The sequence below is a fragment of the Papaver somniferum genome, chromosome 1 (genome assembly GCF_003573695.1).
Source record: "Papaver somniferum cultivar HN1 chromosome 1, ASM357369v1, whole genome shotgun sequence".
NCBI classification, from domain to species: Eukaryota; Viridiplantae; Streptophyta; class Magnoliopsida; order Ranunculales; family Papaveraceae; genus Papaver; species Papaver somniferum.
Genome location: NC_039358.1, coordinates 130,683,325 through 130,700,145, shown reverse-complemented (window position 1 = coordinate 130,700,145; position 16,821 = coordinate 130,683,325). Strand labels below are relative to the sequence as shown.

Genomic DNA, 16,821 nt, shown 5'->3' with positions numbered 1-16,821 from the left:
TAAAGATGATGCCACTAAGAGAAGAATGAAGGACGGTCTTGATACTCCTCAGTCTCTGCCTCCTCGAGGGAAAGATCAATGTCGCAAGATGCGTTTGGGGGATGATACAACAGGGATAATTTGGGAGAGTGGTGGTGACCGTAGTCGACTTGTAATCCGTGAGCAAGATGGGCAAGATGAAGAGGAAAGTGAAGATGAAGATAATGAGGTTCCTCCAAGTCAATTAGCAAGCCAAAGCGAAGTTGGTGGGCCAAGTCAACAACCAACACAAGGCAATAGCAAGAAGGTAAACGTCAAAGTAAAAGTTAAAGGTTCCCACCTTCCTCATATTAATGACATGATACCTGACCTTGAACGTGGTATAATTTGGGGTGAAGCTCCGGAACCGAAAACACTATTTGTATACAAGCACTCGTGGTCTCGTACTATCTATCAAACCTATGTAAGCATTTTTTATCTTGTGCATATGTATTGTTGTGTATTTATATAAAATCTCTTAATTGTATTGTCTCCTAATTATATGATCATAAGAAGGCTGTGCGTGTTTGCCGAAACCAAGTCGCGGAAGGTTGGGATTTGTAAGGCATTCTGGTCTATATGCTTTGGTTGAAAATTATGTGAAGCCTGATTCTGTGACTGTCAATTGTTTCGTCGAAAGGTATCATGGTTAAACTGATACCACGCACTTCCCTTTTGGGGAGATGACCTTCATCCTTGAAGATGCTCAGAACATTCTAGGCTTGAATGTTATCGGCAAATCAATTGAAGAAAGAGTTGAGTGTCTGGACCTAGAATGGTCGAAGTTGCACGCTCTGACTAACAAGTTGTTTGGTTGGGACTACAAAACTTTTGTGGAGAGCTTTTATGAATCCACGTCTAGTAAGACAAAGACATTCAAGCTGACTCTGCTTGAGAAGAAGTTTGAAAAAATAAAGGAAAGAAGTTTGGAGGATGGATGGGACCCTAAACAAATTCGTTATACAGCCGCTGCATACCTGTTATACCTCTTGGGCACTAAGGTATTCCCTGACACTAATGGCAACAGGGTTAGTGAAAACTACCTTCAGTACTTGGATCCGTTGGAAGATGTCTATCAGTATTCTTCGGGCACCGCGGTAATGGCACATTTGATGACGGAGATGAGAAGGGCCTCTAAGGCTAAAACAAACCAATTTGTCGGGGATTTCACTCTACTGCAGGTAATTTTTTTTTTAAACTTATGTTATTATGTATATGTCACATGTACCCTTATCGTGAACTTAGAAATAAAACTTACTGCTTCACATTGGAATAGGTGTGGGCTTATGAACACTTCTCAACCTTGTTCAAGGACTGCCCCTTCTTGAAGATCAAAGACCTTGACGAACCCGAGACGCCTATAGCTAAGAGATATGAGTTCAACAATATTCCGAAGCCCGGTAACAAAGGTCGACTGATAAATATGATATTGTCTCTGGACGCGATGAGTACCAAATATGTTGTGTTCGATCCTTACAAGGATGCTAGAGGAAACCGCCAAGTTTTGAGGTTTGGTAACGTTGCATTTTACCATGGGCTGTTGTTCCACCCAAAAGGATACGTTATTGCTAATCCTACACGTGTGATGCGCCAACTTGGATATAAGCAATTATCACATTTCCAGGCGGACTCTTTTCAATGTTTTGTTCTTGATCTTTCGGGTGCTTTTCAACTCCCAATCGGTTGCATGCAGAGTATGTTCCAAAACCGGAACCAACAGATTGGAGGGATAGGGAACCACGTCGTTTGGTAGATATTAGTCAGTGGTAGAAGTGGGAGATTGCGGAAAATGGTGATGAAGTTGATGCCGACTACATGGAAGATTACCTGGAATGGTCACATCCTTTTGTCGTCCGCCCGGATGACGTCCAAGTTCCACCCCAGAAAAACCCTCCCGTTCCAACTCCCGCACAGGCACCACCTACGATGGTCCAACTTCATAAGATTGTTGGATTTCTAGTAAGTATTGTTAATTGCTTAGTCTTTTAATGTACACATAATCTTATATTAGCATATATATACTAATTATATTTTTGATGTATTAAACTAGCATTGTCGGCTTGGCAAGTTGAAGAAGATGTTGGGCTGCAAGTACCAGGAAGGAGAGGTGCTATCCCTTGAAGAAATGAAGGAAGTCGAGGAAAAGCTTGATAGAATTGAAGAAACTGACCCTAGTGCAAAAGATTTGTTCGGGGAAACTAAGAAGAAACCGACCCAAAAGAAGCAAAAGACCAAGTGATTAACTCTTTAGTTGTGTTTCTTTTTTTGGATGGAGGTTGTTACGTCTTGAACAATTCCGAACTTGTTTTCGTTTGTACCTCATGGTTAACTCTTTAGTTTTTTGGTTTGCTTTTGGTTTATGATACCTAGATTAAGAACATTTAAGCAGAATCCAGTTGTTTGGTTTATGTTGAACATGTTTTGATTTCTAGTGATTGGTTAATGTTGAACATGTTTAGATTTCTAGTGAAAGGTTTTATTTGCAAGATTTATTTACGACTGTTGCCAGCATAGATAAATTTAGGTTAAACAACGCCGGTACTTGTTCCGGCATGCAAGAAAATTACAATTCAATGTCGGTTCCTGGTATCGGCAATAAAATTGTTTATAAAGCCATACCGGAACAAGAAGATTAAAAATTTCATGTTCCTATAAAAATGTTGGAAGGTACCGGCATAGTCGTATTTTCTAAACTCTATGCCGGTATTATGATTTTTTCAAATTTTCATAGTTGACAGAAAACCGGCATTGTAAGCTTGCTTGCTTCTATGCCGGCACTCTGCTAGTTTTGAGTATAAATCCATTTCAAATGCTCTTTTATTTCATTCCCAAGTAATCTATTACATTGGATTTGAAACTTTAAATTAAAACATGCTAAAAAACATGGAATGGATTACATTTGGTTAAAGATAATCTATTTCCATCCCTTTGAGCCTTTCCCGAATCTGTTCGAAGACATCGTCCGGGATGGGGGTGTCAAGGATCATCTTAACTGGTTATTCTTCTCTTTCGACATATTCCTTTCCCTTCATATAACACCCATCACACCCATCGATAGGCGTGCATTGGCCCTTGTGGTTTTCTCTTAACTCTGCTAGTTCAACAGCTTTGTCAAACCATTGAAAGTCATCGCACTTTGGGTGATTCAAACACCTTAGAAACATTCTTCCATTTTCAGCATCATCAGTTTTTGAATCCAAAACCGGCGTGTCCCATCACAACTTCTACACTTTGAATAAATAAAAGGACAGTCCATGGCTAGATGAGAAGGTGACTTGGAAATTTGACACTTGCAATGATGACTCCGTAAGAGAAGATTATATTAGTTATGCGTCATAGTAGTGAAGGTTATATTGTTTGTAATGTTTAATCTATTTACTTTGCAAATAGAGCTAGATGATGAATCTCCCATCGCTTGTGAAGCTTTAACCGTGCTTGCTTTCTTGAGAGAATGATTTTTGTTATTTGGTGGGTGGTTTGTGTAGATTTTTCCAAAGGAATGGGTGTATTATATAGAAATGAATCTCCAACCGCATTTGTTTGCTTTGTTGAGTATTTTAAATTTAAATTATGAAAGGTTTTAGATATATCATCTGTCTGTTTCCATCTCCACGTGGCCATATAACACTGCCTGAAACTTCAAAATTTAAGCCAGCAAGATTGCCAGTATTTTGCTGTTGATTGATGGCAACCGAGTGCAAGGAAAGATCTCCTTTAGTGCGAGAGCTGATTGATTTTTCTCCCCAATATCTCCCCTCAATCCACCATTACTGGCAAGCTTTTTTGGAGTATAAAACATAAGCTATAGCTATAGAGCGATCCTTCTACGATTCTTATCGGGGTGTACTCCGGGAACGAACATTAAAGTCCACCAAAAACTTACTGTATTTTGCAAGAGAAGGGATTAGAAAACTTAGGATGGACTGATTATGTGCATGATCCATCTGCCAAACGATCCCCGCCCAAAGCTCTTGGAGAATACCAGCAGACTATTTTTCTATTATCCGACTTACATTTCCGTGGAAGATAAAAGAACAACTTATAAAAAAACTCACCATCCTGATTCCTGTGTACCAACGGCAATTAGTTTTCACATTCTCCCATTTTATTAACATGACATTTTAAAAAATCATCAGAACCGATTACAATATCTTTAGGGCACCCTGATGTGACCAAAAGTTCAGCTATCAGGTTACCTCCACATTACTCTGATGATGATGATAACCATCTTATGGGGGTTCAGACGTTAATTTATCTTTACATATGAACCACATCAGAATAATTGAGATAAAGTTACAAATAAACTACAACATGAATGAAGGAATGATTGAAAGAATAAGGACAACAAACAACACTATGGACCTATCACTTACAAGCATAGTTCAAAATTTTGAACGTTTCGTTCCATAGTGGCACTATCACAGAAAGAAAATGTGTTACTTTGTATCAGAGATAACATTCATGATTTGTTTCAGAAAATCAGAATGCTTTGGTCAGCATGTGTTGAGCATCAGAAAAATAGAATGCTTTGGCCAGAAAATCAGAACGCTTTGTATAAGTGATAACATTCAGCTTTCCAACTAACCCGAAAAATTCGGCTGGACTGAGATCGGTACACTTTCCTATGAGAACAGGAATCCGTACCTTGTAATTGGGTAGAGCAGGATGGTGTCCGTGTTACTTTTTTCTGGTAATGACTATCTGAGTTAGATCAATAAGAGCCTGCCTTGATCTTCTGGCATCCACATTATCAGTCTCTGGTAGAGATCTGATGGCTGCAGCTGCTAGATTTGCATGCTCAGATGCCAACTCAATGGCCCTCTGTATTCCATTGCTCTTGCCAAGGATTTCAATGGCCTAAAAAAGTTCAAGTGAGACATAAATTAAGAAGTTGTAGCAAGCAAGATATGCGGGCAGGTGTAGATATATCAAAATAAATTTGCACAATGAACAATCACTATATTGTTATCCTTTCTGTAAGTATTAAGTTTTTAAACCCACCGACAAGATTACATGTCTGATATGTTCTTGCACACGCACTCATTCACCAAAGAAACATGAATTTCAAAGATCTTGTAATAGCAACAACACTACACTAGTGACATATTGTAAGACATAATTTAGCTGTTGCTAATATTTTGGAATATGAATAAACTGTTATGAAGGTTCTTTGAAAGTGTTATCATATGACCAAAAATTAACTAAAGACATTTACAGTAAAGAAAATACATATCTGAGTTGTTACTAATAACTCATAGAAAATCTTCAAGTTATTAAAGAGTTATAATACCTGTTACATCACTTTAATAAGAGAAATCCAAGAAAGCTTAGCAAGAAGTTCTGGGCAATGATGTTGCCCATTCCACCCTTTTCTAAGTAATCTGTCCCTGTGAATCGTACTTTGGGGGCTCGAACATCTTTTGACTGATTGGCTGACTTTAAGCTGCCACTTTACCACTCTTAGAGGAAGGTCAAGAATTTTTCCAAAAGGAGGAACCCCAGTGGACAATTCCATGTCATCTTGAATGGATGCAACATGAGGCCAGAACAGAGACGTGGCTCCCAAAATGGGAAATGCTGCTTCTCTCACTTGAAACTAACTAATATATTTAAGCTACAATTATCACTAGACAAATCCTCTAAATGGTTTCTTTAACTTGTATACGGGTGTACAAGTTAAAGAAGATTTAAAAAATCCTTTATTTGCTTTGGGTATCACAATTGTTCTTGGATATCCTTTCTAGACATTATAAAATCAGATGTCCTAGAAGTTTTAGGATATCCAAGAAGAATTGTAATACTAAAGCAAAGAGATACTAATTTTTAATCTTTCTCAACTGTGTACCCTTATGCAAGTTAACAAGACTCGTAACTGTACAGGCTTTTGTTAATTAGAGATGGAACACGATGCATATACCCGCTAATTCTGCTTTGGATGTTGTTAAATGGAACAAACGGGATTCGATGCACTCCAAGAATTACAAAGCAAAAAAATGTGCATGTATTGTCTCTTTTCATGTGCATCACGTCACAAATTAACAAAAACCTTTACTAAGCATATCATTAGAAAATCAAGCAGGGGGTGGTGGTGGGGGGATAAGACAATACCTATACATGAAAAGATGGTTCCCAACACGCTTTTACCTATCACCCTTCTAATATGGTGGCAAAATTGACATTCAAGAATTTGAGTAATATAGCAAACGATTTACTTAGTGAAGGAGTTTTTCGTATACTCCAACTCTTTTGGGTTTCTTTATCCAAGGAGTCACCTCTTTCTTCACTGGGTAAAGTTTTCAGTTGAGATTCCTCCACTATGCCCCTACTTATTCATGTACTTTTGGACCGTCTTCTTGAATCTAGATTTTTCCACACAATAACAATCAATATGAACTGGTTAACAAGAGCTTCTCATCCGGATACAAGTATAGGTGGTGCAATCCAAGTTCCAACCAATAAGTTTTCAAATGGATCTTGTTTCACTAATTTATTTTTCTGCAGAATCTTTTTTCACTGACTCGGGGCTCCTTGGCTGAGCACGATAACTATATTAGCACAAAATGCGACAAGACAAAAGTCGATTAGCTAAGATCCATTTGCATTTTGACTAGGATAACCATTGTAAATCAGAAAATGTAATCAACCCAGCCAGCAAATATCCTTCCGTATATCCTTATAAGAGACAATCAAGGATGTAACTAGTTATACAAAGTAACATTTATTCTTGGGACCTCTTTCTTAAGGACAACCAATATCAATCTTATTAATTATTCTTCGCTGTCTCTTAATAGCACAACATAAGCTAGAGTATTTTAGCCATAGACGACTTACCCTCTCAATTTACCACGGACTGCCTATGTACAAGCTATGATTGGCATGTTAAACTAATATTGACTTACTAAGTGAAATACTGCACCATCAAAAATAAACGTGAATGCCAAGTTGATGGAGATACACGCAGTGAAGCACACATAACGGTCATTGTCATGATTAAATAATATATAAAGCAAACAGATGTTATCATAGACTTTTTTGATCAAACATAGTACCCACGGTTTGGTTTGGTTTGGTTTGGTTTGGTTTGTTTCATGTGTACTGTATTGTGCAAGTGAAATGCAGAAAGCTTAATAATTAGCTTACCAGATCAACATCGGCAGGATTATGGAAGCCTCGATCCACAATTTTACGTAACTGAGGGAACTCTTCCATGGCGAACAATATTGGAGCCGTTACTATCCCCTACACATAAAACAGCTTGAGTGAGCACTGCACTAATTGAACAGTCATAAAGCATATTTATCATTATAGGTATGGTCCAAAAAGTAGGAGTAAGATGGTCGAGAATAGGATATCGCGTAAGAGTAATACTCAATAATTGTGCACTTCAATACCTAATTAAACAGTAAGAAACAACCAATGATGGTGTTTTTCACCTAATATAATCAGCAGTGTATCCCTGAGATACGATTGAGATATAAGCTTTCTAGATCTTAATTCGTCATCTCAGCTTTCGTAAGTATGTAACTACCCACATGCAGCATAAGTTAGAAGTCAAGCATACAGCGGAGAGCCGGGCTCACATGGAGAAGAACCATTGGATTATTCGTGGTGACATTATTTAATAACTTATTTCACACGAATATTCATAATCCAATTAATTTAACTACTATAGTACATCATCCTAGTTGTCTCACTTGGAGGAAGGGTTTAATTCAACAGGAGTTGTATTTAAATAATCAAGGAAAAAAATAAGAGCAGGAGGATTACATGGCGAATGTCGGACAAGGATCCCTTTCCAAGGGAAGCTGATGTGCCAGTGAAATCAAGTACATCGTCAATCAACTGGAAGGCCAAACCCTGAAAAAGAAGACCACTTCTTAATAATAGTTATCAATATTAAAAGAGTAAAGTAGCAAGACGGTCTGTGATGCATGAGAGACCCCTACTAAATCAGTCGCAACCCAAATTGCACAGGAAACACAATAGAAAATTGGACAGTGAATGAAGAGGGGAAAAAAATCTCTCACTATTAACCTTAATGGATTCTTTTTCTCCGTTTTCTTTTCTTTGTTGAAATTGTCTTCGGAGATGAAAAAAAGTCTCTATTGCTATCAATTTTGTCCTTGGAGAAATCTGGGGAAGCCCTATGATGGTACACCTATTATTTTTTCATGTTTTACGTTTTATAACACCAAGAATGATATTCATTTAGTTTTGCCTTGCAGAAAAATGCTAGGTGAAGGAAACTTTTGTGACGACAAACCTACCAGATTCCTGCCATAGTCATACGCTAACATCGAAACCTCTGCTGTTTGTCCTGTGATAATAGAAACTGCTTGGCAGCTGTTCGATATCAATGATGCTGTTTTGTTATATGTTTTTTCCATATAATATTCCATACTGCAACCACCAAAAGTAATTTATTAAGAACTGCAGAAGAAGTCCACGTGACCAAGACAAACATTAACGTATGACCAATGTTAATAACTTTGAAACTGACATTGGTAGTAATGAAGATGAAGAACAACAAGTAGCAACGACACTCAAAGACCAGAAGAAACATGAAAGAAAGATAAAAACGCCGAAGCGGTTCATGTGTTCTGAAGACTGAAAGTCCCTCGAAACATTAAGAATGGTAGTGAAACGAGAGATTGATGGTGGCAGCAATGCAAGCAGAATAAAAGGCGATTATGTTCACAACGGTGGTTTCCAAATTTTTGTTGGGTTGACACAAGGAAACATGAACACTGTGTACGATACTTGCAGACACTCCATTACTTTCCGCATATTAATAGATGCTATGTTTATAGCTTCTGCGTACTTGCACATGATACATTTTGAACATAGTGTGGCGTTCTAGGCTAATGAGTTGTGAGTGTGTGGACACAAATTTGACTGTCGCATAACTACTGAGACAAGTACATATATGCACTTCTGTAAGCCCACATCCTTGTTTTGGGTCTTGCACCTATTTGCCAACCTTGTGCGTCAGAAACTGATAGACGTATCAATATCTGTATTTGCTTTGTAAATTTGTTCATGTTTTCTACGAATAAATAGTATAATATGGAAGATTGGCATACCTACATCTTTGCTCAGACGCAGTGGTCATTTGCATGGTTTCACCAGTAACCAGATGCTTAACAGACTTCGCAATCAAAGTTACAACCTACATAGAGATGGTGATGATTAGTAAGATGCTGATTCGAATAATCAAAGTGAACTAAGTTTTTATGCATGATGCAAGTGAGCAGAAAAAAAATTCTCTAATTTTGTAGGATTCTTTGCCAACCTTTGAGTGCAACTAACACATTCAACACTAGTAGAGATGCATCACGGTGATGATTTTTTGCTGTTGCAAAAGTGCTGAGATATTACACCCTTTTTTATTTTTGTCTATTATTTGAAAGGCTAAAGAAATAAAGCATACTACAGTCATAATTAACATTATTTGAAAGGCTAAACAATTAAACCCTTGCTTCTTTTTTTCTCATTTGTATCGAGGATATTACATAGGGATACATAGCACAACCATTGTAGCAAATTGGTGTATGACTATGAACATATTTAATAAGACTCGCCGAAATTCCGAAGGAAGCAAAAGCAGACTGGTCAACTATCTAAGACATAAAAGAGACTCTACATTACGGCAAGTGCCAAGATGAATCCCATGGATTTGATCTTCTAATCATGTTCGCATATTACCATAAGACGCTGGCTAGTAACATACCTCGTTATTTCTCAAAGAAGCAAGAGCAACACATGCTCTTGAAAGCAGAAAGTCTCCTGCTAATACAGCTATCTGCATCATGAAGGAGCACAGGTAAGGATACAACTAAGAAAGGTAATTTCATAAACTAAAAAGTGAATATACACACCTAACATATTTTACATTTGAAGTTTGTTCATATACCATTCACTGTGTTATTGCAAATTGCTATATGGTCATTCTCTATTAAGCAGTCACTAGGGTCTATTAAATCGGGAGCTCTGCCAGACATCGTGTAGTCTGTTCCAGTCTAAACTGCTTTACATTGTCAGCATACTGAAAATAGAGTTTCAACGAGATAAACGATAATTCCATTTAAATTGGATAATGACGTAATATTCAGGACAAGAAGGGAATTCTTCACTGGGTCAGCATATGTTAGGTATCCTTGCTCTATATTGGATTGGATATAGCATAGACACCCTTGAAAAGACTTATGGTGCTTCTTTTAATTGTTTATCTGTGCTATTATCATATCTTCCTGATCGCTACCCCAATGAAATAATGCGGTCATTCAACAATGAGAAAAAAATTAAACAATTTCAAAAAAATCCTCTCTTTGACATCCAATCCTATGTTATACACTTTGCATCCTGAAGAGCATGATTTGAAAACTCTGAAAGTCTGATGATAGAGCTGATTCTTCTTGTTATAGAACACATGTTCATAAGATATAGAAGTTTGGACCCGAGTGAGTCAACACTAAGTCGCCTGGACTCTGATCTCAAGCAAAGTCGAAGGGAAGAATTAAAGTAGCAGACCAGCAGTAAGATTTCTAGGTTATGAATCAAATGGTTTAGATGATCTCAGCCATCCAATTAATAGACAATCCACAAACTGCTGACGAACCTATTTACCATCCAAAGATGCTAAAGAGCAGAAGGTTAGAATCATCTCTCTGGATAAACTTTTATCAGGAGGATCTACCAGCTGTAACCCATTATAATGGGTCCTGATCACTTCATGAGGCATGAACATCTGCAATAAGGTAACAAGGCGATGATCTGCCATCTGCTTAAGAATAGCAGGAGTTTCACATCTGAATAAGCAGGTGAAACAATTTATAATTAAATATATGCATAATACCTTATTCCCCATGAAGCAATTTAATGAACCAATACCACGCCTAGTCTCGGCATCATCCAAAACATCATCATGAAGAAGACTCGCCACCTAGCACAAGAAATGAATCAACGGAACTCCGTAATTGAGAAGTATAACATTAATTTATAAGTATGAGGAACTGCTACTTGATGCACAGACAAGTAATCTCCGATTAATCACTGACACTAGAAGCATACATGTTCATTAAAAATAAATTTGACTAACTTACATGGATCATCTCTGTAATCACAGCAATAGAAAGTTGTCTAGAGCGCAGTTCTTCATGTAGCAAGTCAACCACACCATCAGGAGCTACGGTTGACATATTTAAAGCAGATGCCATCAACAGTATAATCTGTATCAGAAACATTCATAATAACTGAGTTAGAACCATGTTTATATAGCTTGGTTTCATTAGATTACAGCTCGAGTTTAAAAATTATTGTTTCCTGAAATATACCATATTTTGTTGGCTATATATATGCATTACGCAAAGTTCGAAGAAAAACACCTTAAGAAGTTTATTTTCTTGGCCATGTAGAACTATTTCAACAGAGAAAGAAAACTAAAAAAGAAAAGTGTAAGATAACATGATATATAGCTCAGCATTTAGGAGATGGTATAAAGATTAAAAGATAAGTCCGCAAGATGTTTAGAGACAACTGTTTGTCGTGAGAATCCAGATACTAAAAGTGTCGAGGAAAATGAGCAAATGCCAATGCAGGTAAGTGGGACTTCAAGTCTTCAACTATAGGAACACGAGTGTGATTATCCTGAGACTGAATTCCTAATACAGTTAGTCTTGATACAAAGGCAACTATCACCTTCGTGGCATGTAAGAATTTTTTTTTGGACCAACAGATTTGAGGATTTTATTAATTGCGTGGGATAGCCTGCTACCGTAACTATTTGGTTGCTCCTACTTGGGTGATGGCACTGTTGATAATTTTTCAGTGTTCTTTCAAATTCCTCTTCTTTAGTCTTTTCCTATGTTGTGCCCATAAGATCATTCGCTGTTTGGCTTTCTAAAAATGAGATAAAGTAAAATGGTAAAGACCACATGTGCCATTAGTAATTATTCTCTAAATAATTTGAGAAGTAATGACGACAACCTATTTATATCTTTTCCATCAAAATAACCTATTCTTCACTTACCACCAAGCTACACCTTAGACCCAGTCCTCTCTTCCTTATATCTCCTTACATACTCCAACTTTCTTTTCCCTTTCTCTCTCTCTAACCCGATGTGACACAATGAACCCAAATTGTAGTTCTACTTATCCTCTAGACATTGCAGCTCGTGCACGCTAAGGCTTCAGTTGACCCCTTTGCAGGTAGGACTCTTCTTTGATTAACAAGATTGCCATGACGACAGCGTGAAGAACAGAAGTACTCTCTCCATTTTGGAAAATAAGAAAAGAAAATAATAGTAAGCACTTATAGTTCCTACCGTGGGACGAAATTTCTTTCCTTCTGCTCCCATCTTGAAGAAATACTCAGCAGCTGAGGCAAGCTTAGGGACCTGCAGAAGACGAAACCAGATTACCATATTAGAAACCTCCTACTGTTAGTGCAGCAAGAGTTTCGCTCCTATTCATCACAAAGTCCTACATTTTACTCAATCCAGATATGCACGTGGCCAAGGACGTGGCAAAAAAGAAAAACATAAACTAGAAAAAGGAATAAGTTATAACACCTCAGCGCCAACCATACTCCGTAATCTACTAGCCACAACTAAAAGATCATCAGCAACAAGGGTAAACGGGTCCAATTGTTCCTGCAAAACACCACGTAGACTGCATTAATAACATGGAGGACGAAGGGAAGAAAGAAACAGGTTAGGGCTTAAGTAAACTGCTTGCAATCATAGATTAAAATACGGTTTTTTAATGGATATTTAATTTGTCCTCCTAAGTGAACTGCTGGATCAGGTCAAGATGTATGCCAACTGTATGTTTCGTGGTGGCACACAGTCAATTGTTATTTTACGAGCAACATCACTGTATCAGACTAAATTTTGTTAGTGATTCTAGCTGTCTTGAGATGTTCTCCCTAGGTTGTGTGGCTACCCCCGGATGGTGTTTCAAAGTAACCTTCCTTTAAAAAGGTGTTTCATGTGGGCTATTCACCCTAGTAGGGGATGTACAGTTAGTAAGAGGGTGAGGGACTTGCTTCTAGCACTCACATGCTGTGTTATGCTCGCATTCATCATCAGTGGGTTTCCTGTTCAGTATTAAATTATAACAGAAAAATAATATAAATCTGGGGTAGTTTACATACAAAAATTTTGGTTGAAGTATTTGAGTAATATCAGTAGGAGCAGAAACTAAGCTACGAGCAATCTATCGAACAACTGATGCGATAAGAAACAATTGTGACATGGTGAAGACTGGAATATAACTACAAAATTGAGCAACCAAGTAAGAGGGGGGGGGCCATGATACCTAACCTCAACCGCGGAGTTCTTTTCTTGATGAATTTGATACGTGGCTCCATGGAATGCACGAAACCGACACAAATAGGTTCCTTGGCAACCCAAAACCTAATAACACCAAAAAAAAAGAGCAAATCATGAAATTTCTCAAGAATATTATTACTGACCAGTATAAGGATTGTCAAACAAAATAAGTTTTGAATCATTATCACTGCTCTGAATAGGATGCACTCTAAATAACTCTATCATCTATCAATATCATAATAAAATCTATAACCAGATAGAAAAGCTATGAATCAATAAAACCAGTGAGTCGCAGCAATATCATAATAAAATTAAAATCACATGTAACGAAAAAAGGAAAAATGGATGAGAAAAATACGATAGAAGAGCATACCTTGGTAGTAGCAAATAACGAAGGAGTTGGGTAAAAGTCGATTGGAGTTGTAGTAGTGATATAAGAAGAAGTAGTGGATGTAGAAAGAAAACGAGCTTTTGAACTCAGATTTCTCAAAACCCATCTAGTAGACATGATCCAATGAATCGAGCAAACAAATCAACGGGAAGAGAGCTGAAATCAAAGTGAGAAGCGTATACCAACTACGGCTTGAGAAGGAGGCAACGGAAAGGGGAGATGTAAAATATCAAGACTCGAGAGGTTTCGACTCCTAACCAAGTACCATCGTCGTTTTCTCACAAAACCCAGTTAACCCCCGATGTATAAAAAACGGTCAGTCATTTCCAAAACAATAGCTAACGCATCGGACATGGACTTATCAAAGCACGGTCCTCTTTTGCAACACGGGCATAGCTAATCATTTTTGTCCCTCCTTTTCATGGATTTTACTAATACTTTTATGACACAACAAATATACACCTGTCAATCCAAAACCCATCAGGAATCCATTAAGGATTCTGCAACATTACAAATATATCCTTCATATATCGCTTCCCACCGAATAAAGATAATCATTTTCTTTCAATGTTTTCCCACTCTTGCTCGCCCAACGACAGTCACCACCACCATCTTCATCATCGTCACCACCATTTCAGCACCACCCCCACTCGGACCACTCCATCACCACCTCTACTCCCGCCACCACTTCAGTAGCAGATGTTCATCTTCTCTTTTGTTCTCTGTCTTTAATATCAAATTAGATCCAAAAAGATCGAGAGATTCGATATTTAGGGTTCGTTTTCTTGAAGTTTCCAATTATTAAGTTAAGATCTTATTGATTGGTGATTCTGGTGTGGGAAAAACTAATATTCTTTCGGATTTACGAGAAATGAGTATTTTTTTTTTTGGGAATCTTAATCAACTATTGGTGTTGATTTTGTTACTAGACCTTTCGCAAGTAATTCGTTTTAGTTTTTTCTCTTATTTTTTTTTAGTATAATAATGTTTTTCTATTGAGTTATTGATGACTAGTTGGGGGTTTTGATGGTGGATAAGAATCTAATTCGTTTGGTTTTTGTTTTTTGTTTTTTTTAATGAGTATACAATTCAAATTAGGTTTAGAATAGAGATTGTTGCAGGAACAAGTTTGTTGAGCTTGAGATTGAAAAAATGAGTGAGTATGTATGATATGCAGTCAGTACCGTGGATGTATTCAATGTTTAAACATGGAATCCAATCGAAATTCTGAGCATATAAACAAACTGAAATTTTTACAACCAATGGAAACATTGTGTGAACTTTGGCGCGAGTTAGTTGTAGTTTGTGTTGCAAGCACCTCTAATTAGATTTTACTCTTTCAGTTATATTGGTTGTCTAAATGATGGCCAAGTTCAATGTTCCAGCTTAAAGAGGATCCCTGCTCATGACACATTAATGCGTGTTTTTATATGCAACCTATTTTGGCTCAAGTTGTGAGGTAGAAATTGAGTGATGAGAGAAAGGTCACTATTGAACATGAAATTCTTGCAAGTGCACATTGTATTGCTTTTTAGACATTTGTTGCCACTTGTTTTATAACGTGTTTGGGGTTAGTTTGAAACTTACGGCTATTAACTGGACTGTAGGTTGTTACTTGTAGTTAGCTAGTTGTCATCAGCTTGCTTTTCAGTTTGAGTTAATAAATGCAAGCTCACTTTAGTTTTTGTAGATATGTCATGAATGACAATAAGCTTTTCAGTATGAGTTATTCTGATGACTAAGTTTTTAAATTCGATTAATCTCATAATTTTTTATTTTTATTTTTTGATAATCAACTATTCACCTAGTGATCGTCGCTGACCTTTGTGACGAAACTAACTTTACTACTGCAATCTTTGAGTTCCATTGAAGAAGAATCAACATAGTATCAAAATAATATTTGGTTTACAGGAATACTTAAAATGCTCGTCTCTTTCTCAATAGAAGAATCAACATAGTATCAAAATAATCTTACCTAAAGGCCCAACGCGCACCATGCTCTCCCTGGATTTTGACTGGGGTGACAATCCCGTCGTCCCTCCAGTCTTTCTGCAAAGAGAAAGATAACATGATCAGAAATATAGTAATGTTGAATCTGTATACAGGGAAACCTATTGATTAATTGATATAATACCTTCATCGGAAGAGGATCCCGGGCTTCTACATTGAACGATTGAGTACTGGCTGCAGACTCTGTATTTAAAATCAGGGGAGATCCTCTCATTCTCTTAGTCTTTAACTCCTCCCACGACAAATAAGCAAATTCTGCAAGAATCAATTAATAAACTGAAAATCTGGAATTTTAAGCACACATCTCATCATAACAATACTAGATAGAAAATAATTCCAGAAACCCAAATTAACCCTAATTTTATGAAACGTCAATTGATGAACCTAATAACATATACAAATAATAATCAAAACTCTAACATTTTGATTTCAAACTCTTGAATATTAAATCAACCATGATGAAGAAAAGAAATATCCCCTTTTCTTACCTGAATTCAAGGTTGATCAATATACCCATTCCACTACATCGCGATTTCAAGTACGAAAATCTCAAAAAAAAAAACGGGCATTCAAATACAATTACAAGGTATATATGTAATCTATAATATTTTGAAATACAAAAAAGTATCACAATAATCATAATGATCACATTACACATGAATCACATATAAGAAACATGTAATTTTAAAAGACTTATATTGCGTAAGATTCTTCTTATGTTACTCACTAGAAATAACTCGTGCCATAACGACACGACATAATATAATTTCATGGTTTTCTTGCAACAATTCTCAAACGTTCAAGGAAGGTTGGTTGTTTTCGACTTTAAAAAGATTTAAGTCAAAAAAAATTCTTTCTTTCTGAATAATAAAATATGAGTGTAAAAATATGAGTTTTAAATGGTTGTAACATTTAATTTTTCACTTTATTATTTTGTTGCCACATTAATTTTTCTAACTAATTGGTGAGGAACTAATTATGGGGATTATCAATGCATATTCATAATGGAAGGAAGTTACATATCAATGCACATATCTAGAAATAACTTGTTTCTTAACGGCACTCGTTGTA

The 16,821-nt window shown here is 36.8% G+C and overlaps 1 protein-coding gene across 2 annotated transcripts; it reads right to left on the bottom strand.

Annotated features, from left to right (window-relative positions):
- Positions 1-4,101: 4,101 nt before the first annotated feature.
- LOC113300602 (solanesyl diphosphate synthase 3, chloroplastic/mitochondrial-like) lies at positions 4,102-14,072 on the bottom strand. 2 transcript variants are annotated; one of them, XM_026549807.1, is made up of 12 exons: positions 13,723-14,072; positions 13,341-13,433; positions 12,588-12,668; positions 12,342-12,413; positions 11,121-11,246; positions 10,874-10,960; positions 9,749-9,820; positions 9,102-9,187; positions 8,286-8,418; positions 7,786-7,875; positions 7,159-7,257; positions 4,102-4,875 (listed from the first exon to the last, which is right to left on the bottom strand). In XM_026549807.1, exons 1-12 carry the CDS (start codon positions 13,855-13,857, stop codon positions 4,696-4,698), a joined length of 1,254 nt encoding a protein of 417 aa, XP_026405592.1. In that variant the 5' UTR covers positions 13,858-14,072; the 3' UTR covers positions 4,102-4,695. The 2 variants fall into 2 exon arrangements, with proteins under 2 accessions (XP_026405592.1, XP_026405601.1); XM_026549816.1 differs by having other exon boundaries at positions 13,336-13,433; positions 13,723-13,765.
- Between the last annotated feature and the right edge of the window lie 2,749 nt (positions 14,073-16,821).

Coding starts and splice junctions, on each gene's coding strand:
- LOC113300602 (XM_026549807.1), bottom strand. CDS start 13,857: ATGTCTACTAGATGGGTTTTGAGAAATCTGAGTTCAAAAGCTCGTTTT. Junction 7,876..8,285: donor ATGACTATGGCAGGAATCTG/GTAGGTTTGTCG, acceptor CTTCTTTTTCAG/GGTTTGGCCTTCCAGTTGAT. Junction 4,876..7,158: donor ATCCTGCCGATGTTGATCTG/GTAAGCTAATTA, acceptor GAACTTTTTTAG/GCCATTGAAATCCTTGGCAA.